The sequence below is a fragment of the Malassezia japonica genome, chromosome 2 (assembly GCF_029542785.1).
Source record: "Malassezia japonica chromosome 2, complete sequence".
Classification (NCBI taxonomy): Eukaryota; Fungi; Basidiomycota; class Malasseziomycetes; order Malasseziales; family Malasseziaceae; genus Malassezia; species Malassezia japonica.
This window is the reverse complement of record NC_083371.1, coordinates 651287-664259: the sequence shown is the minus strand read 5'-3', so window position 1 is coordinate 664259 and position 12973 is coordinate 651287. Positions and strand designations below refer to the sequence as shown.

Here is a 12973-nt window from a genome sequence, read left to right as displayed (position 1 = left end):
CGCATAGTGCACCTACCCTCGGCGGTGCAGAGCGTCGCTCCGGCTCCCCCCTCACCCCCCACCCCTTCGACTCCACTCAGTAGCTATACCTAGTCCGTAGTGCGCTATTAAGCTGGCATGGCTTGCTCGAGCAAGAGCACTGATGCAAGCTACGGGTTCTAACGCAAGTTGGTCACTGTACACCCTGCGCAATCCCGCGTTGAGCAGACAACTGGCAGTCACGTAGTGCCTGTTGACCGCCGAGACTTACTCGGCCTTCGTCTGGATCTTTCCGACGGGGTTTTCGGCCTCCTTGACGGCGGCCTTGTCGGTCTGAGGACCGTTGTCGCCCGCAGCCGCGCCAAAGATGCTCGGCGCCGGCTTGAAAGGACGCTTGAGCTCGCCGACGGCCGGCACGCCCCAGATCCAGATCTTGGCCATGTTCGACTCGAGCGCGTTCTTCAGGGGGATGATGCTCTGGATCACGAGACTGGGTTAGTACACACACGTACGGGTTCGTGTAGCCAAAGTACAAGTGCATGAGCGCGACGACGCCCATACCCATCAGAATGCCACGCACACTCTTGCTGATCTCCGCAAGATCGTAGTCGCGGTGCGTCGTCGTGACGAGCTCACCCGGCTCCTGCGACTGATGTCAGGATATCCACGTACCATCGGCGTCTTGGCATTCACGTATTTGAGCACCGTCAGATCGTTCTTCTTCTTGATTTGGATGCTGCAGAAGTAAAAGACCGCAAGGCAGCCCAGCTGAGCGAGCAAGTAGCCAATGCGGGCGTACGTAATGTACTCCGGCTGGTCATCGAACGGGATGCGCTTAGCAAACTGCATCACGCCGAACATCACGGCCATATTCGTCACTGCGGCGTTCATCTTGAAGGTCTTGGTTCTCGTTACGTGGCGACACGCGTGGCTAGCCTAAAAAGGCCACGTGGCCAGATCGCTCCCGCCGGGTTGCTTCTCCACTTCACGGAGTTGACTGCTCGTCCTCCCCATGTCTCTGCAAGTGCACCAGCTTTCGTACAGCCCTCTGACGGCACACGCATTCAATGCGGACCGCAGCAAGGTGGCTGTGTCGCCGAACACGAATGAAATTTACATCTACGCCCAGACCCCGTCGGGATGGGTGCTCGAGCACACCCTCGCCGAACACGATAAACTGGTGACGGGCCTCGACTGGGCGCCAAAGACGAACCGGATCGTGAGCTGCTCGCAGGACCGCAATGCGTATGTATGGTCGCTGGGCGACGGCGGCGTGTGGAAGCCCACGCTCGTCCTCCTGCGCCTCACGCGCAGCGCCACGTTTGTGCGCTGGAGCCCGAACGAGGACAAGTTTGCGGTGGCCTCGAGCGCACGCACGATCTCCGTGTGCTCGTTCGAGGAGGACAACGACTGGTGGGTGGCCAAGCACATCAAGCGGCCGCTGCGCTCGACCGTCTCGTCGCTCGACTGGCACCCGAACAATGTCCTGCTCGCCGCGGGCTGTGCCGACTTCCATGCGCGCGTCTTTAGTGCGTACATCAAGGGCGTAGACGCCAAGCCGCCGCCGAGCGTGTGGGGCGAGCGCCTGCCGTTTGGTACGGTCTGTGGCGAGTTTGCTACGCCGTCGAGCGGATGGGTGCACGGCGTCGCATTCAGCCCCAGCGGCGACGTGCTCGCGTTTGTCGGCCACGATGCGTCGCTCACGATCGCGTACCCCTCTGCACCGGAGCACCCCCCGCATGCGGTGCACGTCGTGCGCCTGCCGAGCCTGCCATACGTCACACTGCTCTTCCTCAACGAGAATGCGCTCGTGGCCGCGGGGCAGGACTGCCAGCCGATCGTTTTTGAGGGCGACTGGCAGAACGGCTGGTCGCTTAAGCGCTCGCTCGATACGCTCGGCGCGGCGGCGAGCAAGCCCAAGCCGCCGCCGCCGCCGCCCAAGGCCGCCGGCCTCTCGTCGGGCGGCACGAGCAGCGTCGGCCGCCTGAACAACGAGGCCTTTGCGCGCTTCCGCGCGGCCGACTCGCGCGGCACAGCGGCGCCCCCGCCGCCGAGTGGCGACGTGATTTCACCGCAAGCGCTCGGTGCGGTGGCCGGCGCGAGCATCGCCGACGACGGCGAGCTGCACACGACGCACCAAAACACCATCACGAGCGTGCGCATCTACAGCGGCACGCCCGACCAGGTCCAGTCGGTGAGCACGAGCGGCGTCGACGGTCGCCTGTGTGTCTTTGATGCAAACAAGGGCTCGACGGCCCTGCCGCCGATTCTGCGCGGCGTGTCGAGCTCGCAAGTATAGTATATAGTACCCTATCTGTTCTAGCTGCCGAGCTTGCGGCTCTTGACCAGGTGCGTCGAGATACCGCTCTTTTCGCCCTGGTATCCGCCCTGCAGCGCGTTCTGGCCGCCCTTGTACACCGCGCGCGTGCTCGACAGGCGCTTGTTGGCCTTGTCGAACTTCATGCGGCGCTTCACACGGGGGTTGCGCACGCTCTTGGGGCGGTGCGGCGTGAGACCCTTGTTCTTCTCGATGGTGCGGTCGATCAAGCGGTGCTCGCCAGGGGCAAGCTCCTCGTCGTCGTACACGCGGCTCGCGAGGCGCTGCTCGTCGTACTCTTGCTTCTTGTTCGACTTCTTTGCGCGCTTGTTCGACGAAATTAGGTCGTAGTACGCCGCATCGTCGTCCTCGGCCTCCTTGGCAGCGCTGCGTTCGCCGCCCATTACTGCCTGGCGGTCGCGCCAGTCGCCCTCGCCCCACTCGGTATCGTTCAGTGACGTGTCCTGGCTCAGCGCCTTGGCCTTCGCCGCCTTGCTGCTCTTGGCAGCCGCCACTGCATCGCGGCTGCGCTGGCGGTCGCGGTACGGGATATCGGCGTCGCCCTCGAGCTTGTTGGCCTTCACAGGGCCGTTCACATCGACCGACGCATCGGCGTGGAATTTCACGTCGCGCTTGCGCTGCGCTTTTTCTTGCGCATCGCTCTTGCGCATCTGCGTCGGCTCGCCATAGGCGTCTGCGCTCTCGAGCGACTCTTTAGGCGTAGACCGCTTTGGGCGAGGAACCGCAGCACCCACCGCAGCGACCGCCGCAAGCGGCGCGGGCTCGGGCGCGGGCGCCTCGGCCGCCTTCTTCGACTTGCGGCGCTTGGCAGGCTTCGGCTGGGGGGAAGCAGGGCGCTGTTCGTATACATGCTGGTTCTCCTTCTCGTCCTCAATCAGGTCGTCCAGCTCGCCCGACTCGAGGTCGCCCAGCTGCTCGTACTCGAGGTCCTCGTCGGTGGGCGGGCCCATGATGCCCGCCATTTCTCGCTCGTCCTCGTCGCCCAGGTCCTCTGGGTCAAAGAGGCCTAGCGCCTTCATCTCGACGAGCGCTTTTTTGAACTGGCTCAGGCGCTCCATGACGGGGTGGGTAAGGAGCCGCTCGGGCTCGGCGGCCATCTCGGGTACCGAGGCAAGCTGGAAGAAAAAGGCAAGGAGCATGGTGTAGGAGGAGAGTGTCTGATAGTATAGGTGCGCAATCTCGGCGACTTGGCGCTCGCCATGCTCCGACACATGCGCGACGTATTCCTGTGTCTCACGCAGCTGCTTGAGTACACCGCCAAACTCGTCGACAAGCGCAAGGACAATTGGCGCACGGATCTGGAGCTTGGCGACCAGCTCCTCGGGCGACGTTTCAATTGATGCTGCGGTGGGCATGTTTGCCACACCGTCCAACTCGCGTTTGCGCTTGGCACGCGCGGCAGCACTCTGCTCGTCTGCATTCATCTGCGCCTCGACTGCGTCAATGTTCTCCAGGCCGAACTCGTCGTCGTTCATGCCGGCACGGCTCTGACGCTGCAGACGGATCGCCTCGTTCGTCTCCAGCTCGTGTGCTTTATCTTCGTCAATCTCCGAGTCAGACTCGAGGTCCTCGGCCGTGTTGCCGCTGTAGTATGAGCGCTTGTTGGCGCCCCAGCCGAGGTCCTCCTCTTCCGACTCCTCGTCGTCGTTCTCGTCATCCGATTCCTTTGCATCATCGCGCGGCGCACGGCGATTGGCAGCGCGCGCAATAGGCTCGGGAATATGCATCGTGCGGTAGCGCTCATCGTCGTCGTTAAGCTCGCCCTCGTCGTCCTCCTCGTCGTCTTCGTCCTCCTCCTCATCCTCATCCTCCTCATCCTCGTCCTCCTCATCGTCCTCGTATCGGTCCTTGCCAAAGCCAAGCACCTCGCGGTCATTGGCTCCGAAATCGTCCTCTTCTGCGTCGGGCTCGTATTGTGCGTCGTCGAGCAAAATTTTATCGCGCGCCGCGTCAAAGCGGTCCACGTCGTCCATGGGAATATCGTCTTGGGCGCTCACCTTGGACTGTCTCGCACCCGGGCCCTTTGCTTGATTGCGCGCACCTGTGCGCCCACGGCCTTTCGCCATTGTCCCAAGGTGGTCTGCTGAGCGATTGTGCCCTGCTGACGTCCACGTGATATCCAAAAAAAAGTGGCTTGACTAACCGTGCATGGAGGGTTGGCACCCTCCGCATCTTTTTTGCTCGTGTGGACGATGGCCGACCGAGGCTACGACGAGGAGGACGAGCTGCTTGCAGCCTCGCGCCAAGCATACAAGTCCCATGCAGGCCCATCGCACAAGGCGATGAGTGCCCCTGAGGCGTTTACCGATGGCACGGACCTGGTGATGTTTGACCAGGACGATGCCGAGATACCCCCCGAACTTGCGCCCAAGGCCAAAAAGGAGCGCCCTGCGAAGGCATCGACGAGCAAGAGCACTTCAAAAAAGAAGCTCGTCGAGCCCGCGAATGTCACGCAGTCGCTCGAGACCCTGGAGAACACCGGTGTGGTCAGCACCAAGAAGCCGAGCAAGCGGCAAGTGCAAGAGTATCGCTCCAAGTCTGCTGGTCCGGCCTGGTACGACATGCCCGCGTTCCCCGGCGCAAAATTCTCGAACAAAAAAGACGCACGCACCGAAGCGGGCAAGGCGAGCTTTACCGGTGGCGATGCGCGCAGTGCGACCGAAAAAGAAATGCGGCGGCAAGTCACGGCGATCCGGCTGCGCAACGCTCTTGACCCTACGCGATTCTATCGTGGTAGCGGCGGTACAGGTGCCGACCGCGGCATGCCTCCCTATGCCCAGCTCGGCACGATTGTCGGCGGCGGCCTGGAGCCAGCGTCGATTGTGCCGCGCAAACAGCGTGCCGACACGGTGGTGGGCGAGCTCGTCAACGATGCGCGGTCTGTTGCCTATTCGCGAAAGAAATTCAACGAGGTATGTTGTACTACTAATTCAGCTTCAAGAGAAGCGCATGGCGATCGCCAAGCAGAACCGGTCCAAACCCGCTGGCCGGCGACGCCGCAGATCATAGACCGAGTGCCTGCCGTCTCCACGTGGTCCCCACGTGGAGACGAGAGAGAGAGACCGGGTATTTCTGGTTTTTCTCTTTTTTTCGTTTTTTTTTGCAAAACCGCGGCGCGGCTGAAGTGCCCCGAGGTTTGGCAAATTCCTTTGGGTGGCAGTATTTTGGCACTCGGCCGTTGTAGTGCTGGGCACCCGTGTCTCCCCGCCCCTTAGGTTATACGAGCGGAGTTCTAGGTGTACCATCCTTGGTACGATTGGGCACTGCGCAACGGGTAACGTCTTGCGTTCCCTACCCTACCATACCGGTGCTCGACAAGTAGCACATCCAGTCCTTCATTGGTCTTGGATGGCTGTTGAGCGACCGACAAGCACGGCATGATTGTACAAGCGTCTCCTCCGGCGCCTGCGCACAACCGTGCCGCGGCGACCGGTTCTTCTACGGCCTTTGCGCCACTTCATATGACGAGCAGCCGTATGCGGAACAAGAAGCTTTCCTACAAGCAGAAAAGTGAGTACACACCTCCCCTAGGCATTGCCACCTGGCGTTGCAGTATACGGGGAATTATGCATGTTTGGGTGTACCCGGCGTGCATAAATCCACATGAGCAGGAACTGACACACGACAGTATGTATCCAGCGCGGCTCGTTTTTGAACGGCGCAGGAAACGCGCTTGTGAATGGTGTTGCGCCTGAGTTTGAGAGCAACGAAAACCAACAGGACTCTACCTTTGGTGTCGATCAGCACGAACTCACGGAGCACCATTTGCAGGCTGCGCTCTCGTCGCACCAATTGGAAGCCACACAGGGCACGACCAGTGGTGCGACCAAGAAGGCGTACCACATTCCTACCCCCAAGTCTGTCGAGGTTTTATCGACCAAGCAGTACAACGACGCATACCCCCCTAATGCGTACTCCGATCCCGTCACCTATGTACGATACTCCGACACGGTTGAGGCAAACGTGCGCGGCGCGCCGTACTGTCTCGACGAGGATGACCAGGGCTGGCTCGACAAGCACAATGCCAAAGCGCGCAATGAGCTTGACGAGGCGCTCAAGAATCCCAAGAACGTGCCTCAGGGTGCCAAGGACCAAGCCGCAGCCGCCGTTCAGGCAGCCGCGACCCTTGCGAGCCAGGAGCCGGAAAAGTACTTGACCATCACCGAGGACGAATTCGAGACGGTGATGTACGTCTTTGAACGTGCCACGTGTGAGCGTCACCCTCTCTTGGAGCTGGACTTTGCCAAGGTGCCCACCCTGGACGATCTCTTGCCCGAGTTTGACGAGACGTCGGCTGCTGCCGCGCTTGCGGAGCCCGAGCTGCCTGCGTACAATGCTGAGGCGACGGCCGAAGCGGATACAAAGCCAATCAATGGCAAGCTGTCCCTCAAGTTGAATGCGGCCAAGAAGGGGGAGAATGTGGACAAAAAATGGTCTGCCGAGAACCCTTTCCGTCACCTCTCTCTCTTGAAGCCATGTGCGCGCCTCATTTACCCCTGGTGGCACCTGCGCCGCCAGGCGCGGGACGGGAAGCCGATCGTGCCTCTGCTCAACTTTGACGAGAGCAACGAAAGCGACCCCTATGTCTGTTTCCGTCGCCGGGAGGTAAAGACGGCGCGCAAGACGCGTAAGACTGATACCCTCCAGCTCGAAAAGCTTGTGCGCCTCCAGTCCGAGCTCAAGCAAGCCACTCAGCTGTTCAAGATGGTCGCTCAGCGCGAGCAGATCAAGGAACAGCAGGTCAAGAAAGCGCACGAATGCTGGAGCCAAGCGTGCCGCCTGCTCGACGTCAAGCAACAATGGACTATCCTCGGCCCCAACAAGGGCCAAGAAGACGAGAACCTCATCTTTGGTGTACAGCCTGACCCTACTGCGCCCGTGCCGAATGCTGCGGCGACCGCGCAAAACGCACAGCTCCTCAAGAAAAAGCGCAAGGCCGAGGAGGCCTCGTCGGTCTCGACGACGCTCAAGCTGCGCCGCCCCAAGCCTGGCGACGACCAGGCTCATGGCAAGACGGTTGGTGTCGAGGGATCGGGTGGCATTGGCCCTGCGATCCTCGAGCGCGTGCGTGCCATCCAGGCATACATCGAGCGTGAGACGCAGTGGCACCAGCAGGCCGACGCCGGCTTCGAGGACCTTACCGATACCGCGTACCAGCCTCCGGCTGCGCCCTTGCCCCAGCGTGCGTTTAGGCCGATCCAATCGGACAACCACGATACCCACTTCTGGTCCAACCATCCCGTCGCGCGTCTCGGCAAGCAGCCCTGCTTCCGCCGCCGTGTTGGCCGTGGTGGCCGTGTCTATCTGGACCGGCGCCCGCTGACCGTGAGCCCTGCGCCTGCGAACATCGCGGCGTGGCCGCGGAACGTCAACGGGTGGGCTTCTGCACCTCTCTCGATGGACACTACGCGCGCGCAGCTTGCAGGACAATACGGCATGGCTGCCGAATTGAACCGCACGCAGCGCCCGCTGATGTTCTCGTCGCGACTCAAACCGACGCTTCTGCCTACGCCCGACATGCCGATGAGCACGCAGCAGACGCGGGATGCCTCGATGGGAATGCCCCGCGAGGCATTCCGCTCGATGCGCAGCCATTCGGAGCACAAGGACGGTCCGTTTGCTACCGGAAACCATGCCGAGGTTGCCAGCAACTCGTCCGACTCGACCGACCACACCAAGTCGACCGAGGACGTGGGTGACGGGCAGAGCACGCAGGCCACTGATGTCGAGCACGATGCGATGCAAGAAGACAAGGATGCGTGCGCGAGCGATTCAGAAGACGACTACGAGTCGCCTGAAGAGCAGCGCGAGCGCGCTCGGAAGCTTGCCGAGCGCTGGCGCTACGACGAAGACGGCGGCCGCTGGGCCGGTCTGGGTCTCCTTGGTCTTGGCGGCATGGAAGGTGACGAGGAGGCGGTGCTCGACGACTTTGACCACCGCTTCATCCGCTACCGCATGTCCTTGCTGGACGAGACAAACCTGCTCAAGCTGTCCACTGACTGGACCTACATGCGCCAAGCGCTTGCCGCAGCCGAAGTGCATCCCCCGACTGCCCAGGTAAACGTCGAGACGGAAAAGCAGCAGCAGCAGCAGCAGCAGCAGCAGCAGCCTGCTGCGCCACAGAAAGGCAAGACTGAGCCGAGCAAGCCTGCCTCGACGACCGCATCGGCGACGCCCGAGCCGGCCAAACAAGCACAGCGCGCCTGATCGCGCCATGCTTTGCGCTGCGAATGTACTATTATTGCGTTACGCGGCTCCACCACGGAGTTGTACAGAATGGATGCTCTTGGGATACGCACCCGCGGTTTGACGGGAAGCATTGCGATAAATCAAGTAGATGGCTTTCCAAGCTAACTGCAAGTGTACCATAATCGAATCAACTGGTGTGCCTCTTGGGCGAACACCAAAAGGTCGGTCGATCTATATGCATTTTCACCTATGTCCAATTGGAACTAGGGATCGTAGGCAAGGCGAACGCGAATATGCGATACCACCACAGCTTAGAAGCCGGGGGGACGCAGACCCTGCGGCTGGCCCTGCGCCGCCGCCGCCTGCGCCGCGGCAGCGTCCGCGGGAAGGCCGGGCGCGGCACCGACCTGGCCGCCCTGCTGTGCGAGGAGCTCCTTCTCCTGAACCGAGATGCGGCTCTCGTCCTCAACAGCCAGGGCAAAGGGAAGACCAACGAGCAGTGCCGAGGTGACGCCAATCCAGATCAGCTTGCCCGCGACCCAGCCACCAAAGAAGGTGTAGGTCGAGGCCGTGTTGAAGCTCTTCTTGAGCGACGCACGAGTAGAAGGCGATAGAACATCTTTCAGCGCAGCGATGCGATCAAAGAGCGTCTCGTTGGGAACGACGAGACCGCGCTCCGACACAAACTCTTCGTCGTCGGACAGGTCCTCCTGCGGTCAGCTGCGGGGAAGTACATACGTCGTCAGACTCGTCGTCCGTAGCCTCCCAGTCCTGGTCATCCTCCTGGGGGGCGCTGAAGCCTTGTTGCCTCAGCTTCTCCGTTTCATCCTGAACTTCTTCGATGCGCACCATGATCGGATAGCGCCACTGGTCGTTCGGAGCCGGAGGGGCGACTGCGGAAGACTTCTGATCACGTGACAGAACGTGGGCGGCGTGCCACTAGGCCGTCCGTGCCCAGCGCGCACCGACGAGCATGTCGGACGAGGAAGCGCGGCGCACGGCTTTGCGCCTCGCCGCCTTGGCATCGCTCAAGACAAGTGCAGCGTCGAAAAGGGCAGGACCCTCCAAAGAGAAATTGGGCGCGCCGCACGGGGAGGTGTCGGCACCTGCTCCACAGGACGAGGGGCTGACGTTGGAGGAGACTGCCGCACTCTACTTGCAGGAGGAGGAGCCGAGGGAGAGCGTACCGGAACCGGAGCACCATGGTGTTGCACCAGTGCTGTCTGCCGAGCTTGCGGCAGAGTCACTGCCGGAACAAGCGACAGCAGAGCCGCCGTTGACTCACAGCGATTGGGCTCACGAGCGCCCGCCGGCGCGTAAGGAGCCTGGACGTGCGCACGAGGCATCCAGAGAGACAAAGCGGGGCCATAAAACGGGATACCGCGATGTGGATATGCCAGATGCCGACGCGGCAGACATGCTTGCCTACATCGACTACGACGAGGAGCCCAAACCGGTCATGGACGCTCGCAGCGCACGGCCCCGGATCTCTTACGCGGACGAGTTTAGCGCACAGCCAATTGCACCGTCGGGCGAGCTGGAAGTGGCGCGCTGGCTCGACCTCCCACTTGACAGCGCGGCGCATACGCCACCAGTGCATCTCCATCCAAAGCAGTTTCCGGCGCGCCGCGCACCGGCCTCTGACGTGCCGCGACAAGACCCGCAGGCAGTCGCACACTCGCTTACGCGGAACACGTTTGCTCGATTCGTCAACCGGCCCTTGCGTGGTCCCATGATCATTGAGTGGTCGGACGACGAAGAGGAAGAGGAAACGCCGGTGATACCAACTCGCCCCAGTCCCTATCCCTATGATGCTACGCCGGAGCGGAGAGCAACAGGTCAGGTTCCTTCGGCTGTCCTGTCAGAAAAGGAGCGGGAAATCAAGAAAATGATGGCGCGGATTCAGCAGCTGGAAGAAAAGAGACGGAGCCTCCAAGGCCAGTCGCCCAAAGCTGGCACTACTTCCTCACGCTTACCGAGCTCGGTGCTAGGGAAACGCGCTGCTTCGAATGATATGCAGAGCGTATCGTCTCTTTTAAACGATGAGAATGCGGATACCAAGGTACGTTGCGCCAGAGCATTTGGCAAGGACAAGGATTCATGTCGCACAGCGTCCAAAAACAGAGGAGTCTTCGACCACGTCCAGGATCCTCACGGGATTTACAAATGTACGTCGAACTTGACCACCACCGTGATGTGGTCGTGCAGGAACTAACCATGCTCAGGTCTCAGCCTGGTTCCGAAACTATATTCCTTCGTTTTTTGGGGGGAGGCCAAACGATAGCCGCACTAACCCTTCATAGCTTACTTCAGATACCCGCATGGATCCAGCGATCCAGCGATACAAGTAGTGGCTCGTTGCGCAACCGCGACAGCCACAATAAGCCTTTTTTACAAAAGAAATTCGTTCTTGTGCTTGCAACCATACATTCCAATCCCCTGCTCCAGCTTGTGGAGCAGGCCAAAAAATTCAAGAAAAAAATGTGCCCACTGGCTGGATCGAACAACCGACCTCGTCATGTCGCTAGGACGTCCGCAAACGCGGGAGGTACGAGTGACGCGCTCTACCACTGAGCTAAGCGGGCGCGTATTGTGACAGAAAGCACTTCGAATACCATGATAACAAGGTGGATCATAGGACGGGTGGAAATACGCGTGGGCAAAAAGAGAGTGCCCACTGGCTGGATCGAACAACCGACCTCGTCATGACCCGAAGGCCGACCGCTGTCGCGGGAGGTACTAGTGACGCGCTCTACCACTGAGCTAAGCGGGCTTTTAAGCACGACGCCCTTACCCATTTTACCAACATGATGATGTCGTAGATTTTGATGGGAGTTGTACTATCGTCCATGGGAAAACTAGTCTTCCAGATAACCTCGTGTGCGTTTACGGCACGTAGTGCGCTCAAGCCATCCACAACGGCTGTCAGATATTAGCATTGCTGCAAACCGCTGCTATGCCCATAGGCCCAAAACACTTGTGCATCGCATCCTGCTTTACGCAATGTATATTGCAGCAGTAGTGCCCGCTGCCCTTGCACCGACGACTGACGCCTTCAAGGTGAATGCCATGTCGCATTACGGCAAGTGGAAATCACGAATCAATCGACCGATAGCACCCGTCTTGCGCTCTCCCGTCGGCTTTTTCCCATAGGACAAAATGGCACGGATCCGCTCGCGTCGCTCCGCATCATAAGCTGTGAGTGCTTCAGGCACAGAGGCATAGTCCCCGAGGACTTTGGCTAGCACCACAGCATCTTCAAATGCCATAGAAGCACCTTGCCCTGTGGCCGGGGAAACAGCATGAGCCGCGTCTCCGATAATGACGGCGCGGTTGCTGTGCCAGCATGGAACCTCTTTCAACGCAAACTGGTTCCAGATCCTGGGCTCGTTCATGGAGGCAGCAATAATGTCCGCCGCTGGCCCCTTGTCACCGTCGAGCAAGTTAATTAGGCGCTTCTTGACAGCGTTTCCATTATCGTGCAGCTCATCGGGTGTAAGAGGTTTCGGAACGGGAGGACTTGCAAACCACCAGAGACTGCCATCGGGCGCTTTGGTATATCCGAAAAACAATTTGTTTCCTTGGAACATGCGATACACACCAACTGGTGCATCAATATCCAGGTTGGAGTAGCCAGCTGAATTGCCGCGTCCAATATAATAAGGATCAGGAGTTTGGGGGTCGAGTAATTGGCGGACAGGAGAGTGGATACCATCAGCTGCAATTAGCACGTCTCCTCGTTCTTGAGAGCCGTCTTCAAATGTGGCCGTCACTCCATCTGTATCTTCATTGAAAGAAACAAGCTTTTTCAAATGCGTGATTTCTGCGCCGTTCTCAATAGCCACGTCGTAGAGTCCCTTGTACAAATGCGGGCGTCGGACGGTGTGTGTCACGCTGCCGTCCTCGAGCTTTGGACCAAGCGGCATGGTCCCGACCTTTCTCCCTTCTGAATAGAACTCTGCGAGAGGCGTGGGGAAGCCATTCTTGCGAATGACGTCCCTTGCGCACAAGGTGCGGAGTGCACTTTGGCCATTGACTGCAACGGTGAGAAATTCGCCTTGTGACAATCCGCTGCTATGACTGTACGCCTCAAAAACGCTTGCCCTCCATCCGGACCTTGCCAAAGAGCTTGCAATCGTAGTCCCGCCGGCTCCTGCACCGATAATTAATGCTCGCATCCTGGCCGCTATGCACCAGCTAGCGAGGAGAAAGAGGAACCATGTGGAGGATTTGCCCACGGATCTGCATGATGATGTCATATGATGAGCGCGGAGAAAAGGAAAAAAAGAAAGTGTGCCCACTGGCTGGATCGAACAACCGACCTCGTCATGACCCGAAGGCCGACCGCTGTCGCGGGAGGTACTAGTGACGCGCTCTACCACTGAGCTAAGCGGGCTTTTCGTTGAGATCTAGATAATCCAATGCGTATATGACTGTGCTTTGTGTGCAAAAGGGTTGCCAAGTCTG

The 12973-nt window shown here is 59.9% G+C and overlaps 6 protein-coding genes and 3 non-coding genes across 9 annotated transcripts; 3 read left to right on the top strand and 6 right to left on the bottom strand.

The window, feature by feature from the left end:
* Positions 1-246: 246 nt before the first annotated feature.
* PHO88 (phosphate transporter (Pho88)) lies at positions 247-870 on the bottom strand (the record flags this gene model as incomplete). Its single annotated transcript, XM_060265435.1, has 3 exons — positions 247-469; positions 492-622; positions 652-870. 3 exons carry the CDS (start codon positions 868-870, stop codon positions 247-249), a joined length of 573 nt encoding a protein of 190 aa, XP_060121418.1.
* Positions 871-991: 121 nt separating this feature from the next.
* Positions 992-2278, top strand: arc1 (ARP2/3 actin-organizing complex subunit Sop2; the record flags this gene model as incomplete). The annotated part of the gene is made up of 1 exon (XM_060265434.1): positions 992-2278. One exon carries the CDS (start codon positions 992-994, stop codon positions 2276-2278), a length of 1287 nt encoding a protein of 428 aa, XP_060121417.1.
* A 20-nt stretch (positions 2279-2298) lies between these two features.
* SAS10 (something about silencing protein 10) lies at positions 2299-4383 on the bottom strand (the record flags this gene model as incomplete). Its single annotated transcript, XM_060265433.1, has 1 exon — positions 2299-4383. The coding sequence occupies one exon, from the start codon at positions 4381-4383 to the stop codon at positions 2299-2301; it is 2085 nt and encodes a 694-aa protein (XP_060121416.1).
* Positions 4384-4509: 126 nt separating this feature from the next.
* On the top strand, positions 4510-5326 carry fcf2 (dTDP-fucopyranose mutase; the record flags this gene model as incomplete). The annotated part of the gene is made up of 3 exons (XM_060265432.1): positions 4510-5229; positions 5252-5289; positions 5320-5326. 3 exons carry the CDS (start codon positions 4510-4512, stop codon positions 5324-5326), a joined length of 765 nt encoding a protein of 254 aa, XP_060121415.1.
* A 368-nt stretch (positions 5327-5694) lies between these two features.
* Positions 5695-8524, top strand: EPL1 (Enhancer of polycomb-like protein 1; the record flags this gene model as incomplete). Its single annotated transcript, XM_060265431.1, has 2 exons — positions 5695-5827; positions 5946-8524. 2 exons carry the CDS (start codon positions 5695-5697, stop codon positions 8522-8524), a joined length of 2712 nt encoding a protein of 903 aa, XP_060121414.1.
* Positions 8525-8817: 293 nt separating this feature from the next.
* On the bottom strand, positions 8818-9358 carry tom22 (mitochondrial import receptor subunit Tom22; the record flags this gene model as incomplete). Its single annotated transcript, XM_060265430.1, has 2 exons — positions 8818-9216; positions 9245-9358. 2 exons carry the CDS (start codon positions 9356-9358, stop codon positions 8818-8820), a joined length of 513 nt encoding a protein of 170 aa, XP_060121413.1.
* Positions 9359-10990: 1632 nt separating this feature from the next.
* On the bottom strand, positions 10991-11091 carry MJAP1_001471. Its single transcript has one exon. It is a non-coding gene; the product is annotated as a tRNA-Thr (tRNA).
* An 86-nt stretch (positions 11092-11177) lies between these two features.
* Positions 11178-11279, bottom strand: MJAP1_001470. The gene has a single exon. It is a non-coding gene; the product is annotated as a tRNA-Thr (tRNA).
* Positions 11280-12800: 1521 nt separating this feature from the next.
* Positions 12801-12902, bottom strand: MJAP1_001469. The gene has a single exon. It is a non-coding gene; the product is annotated as a tRNA-Thr (tRNA).
* Between the last annotated feature and the right edge of the window lie 71 nt (positions 12903-12973).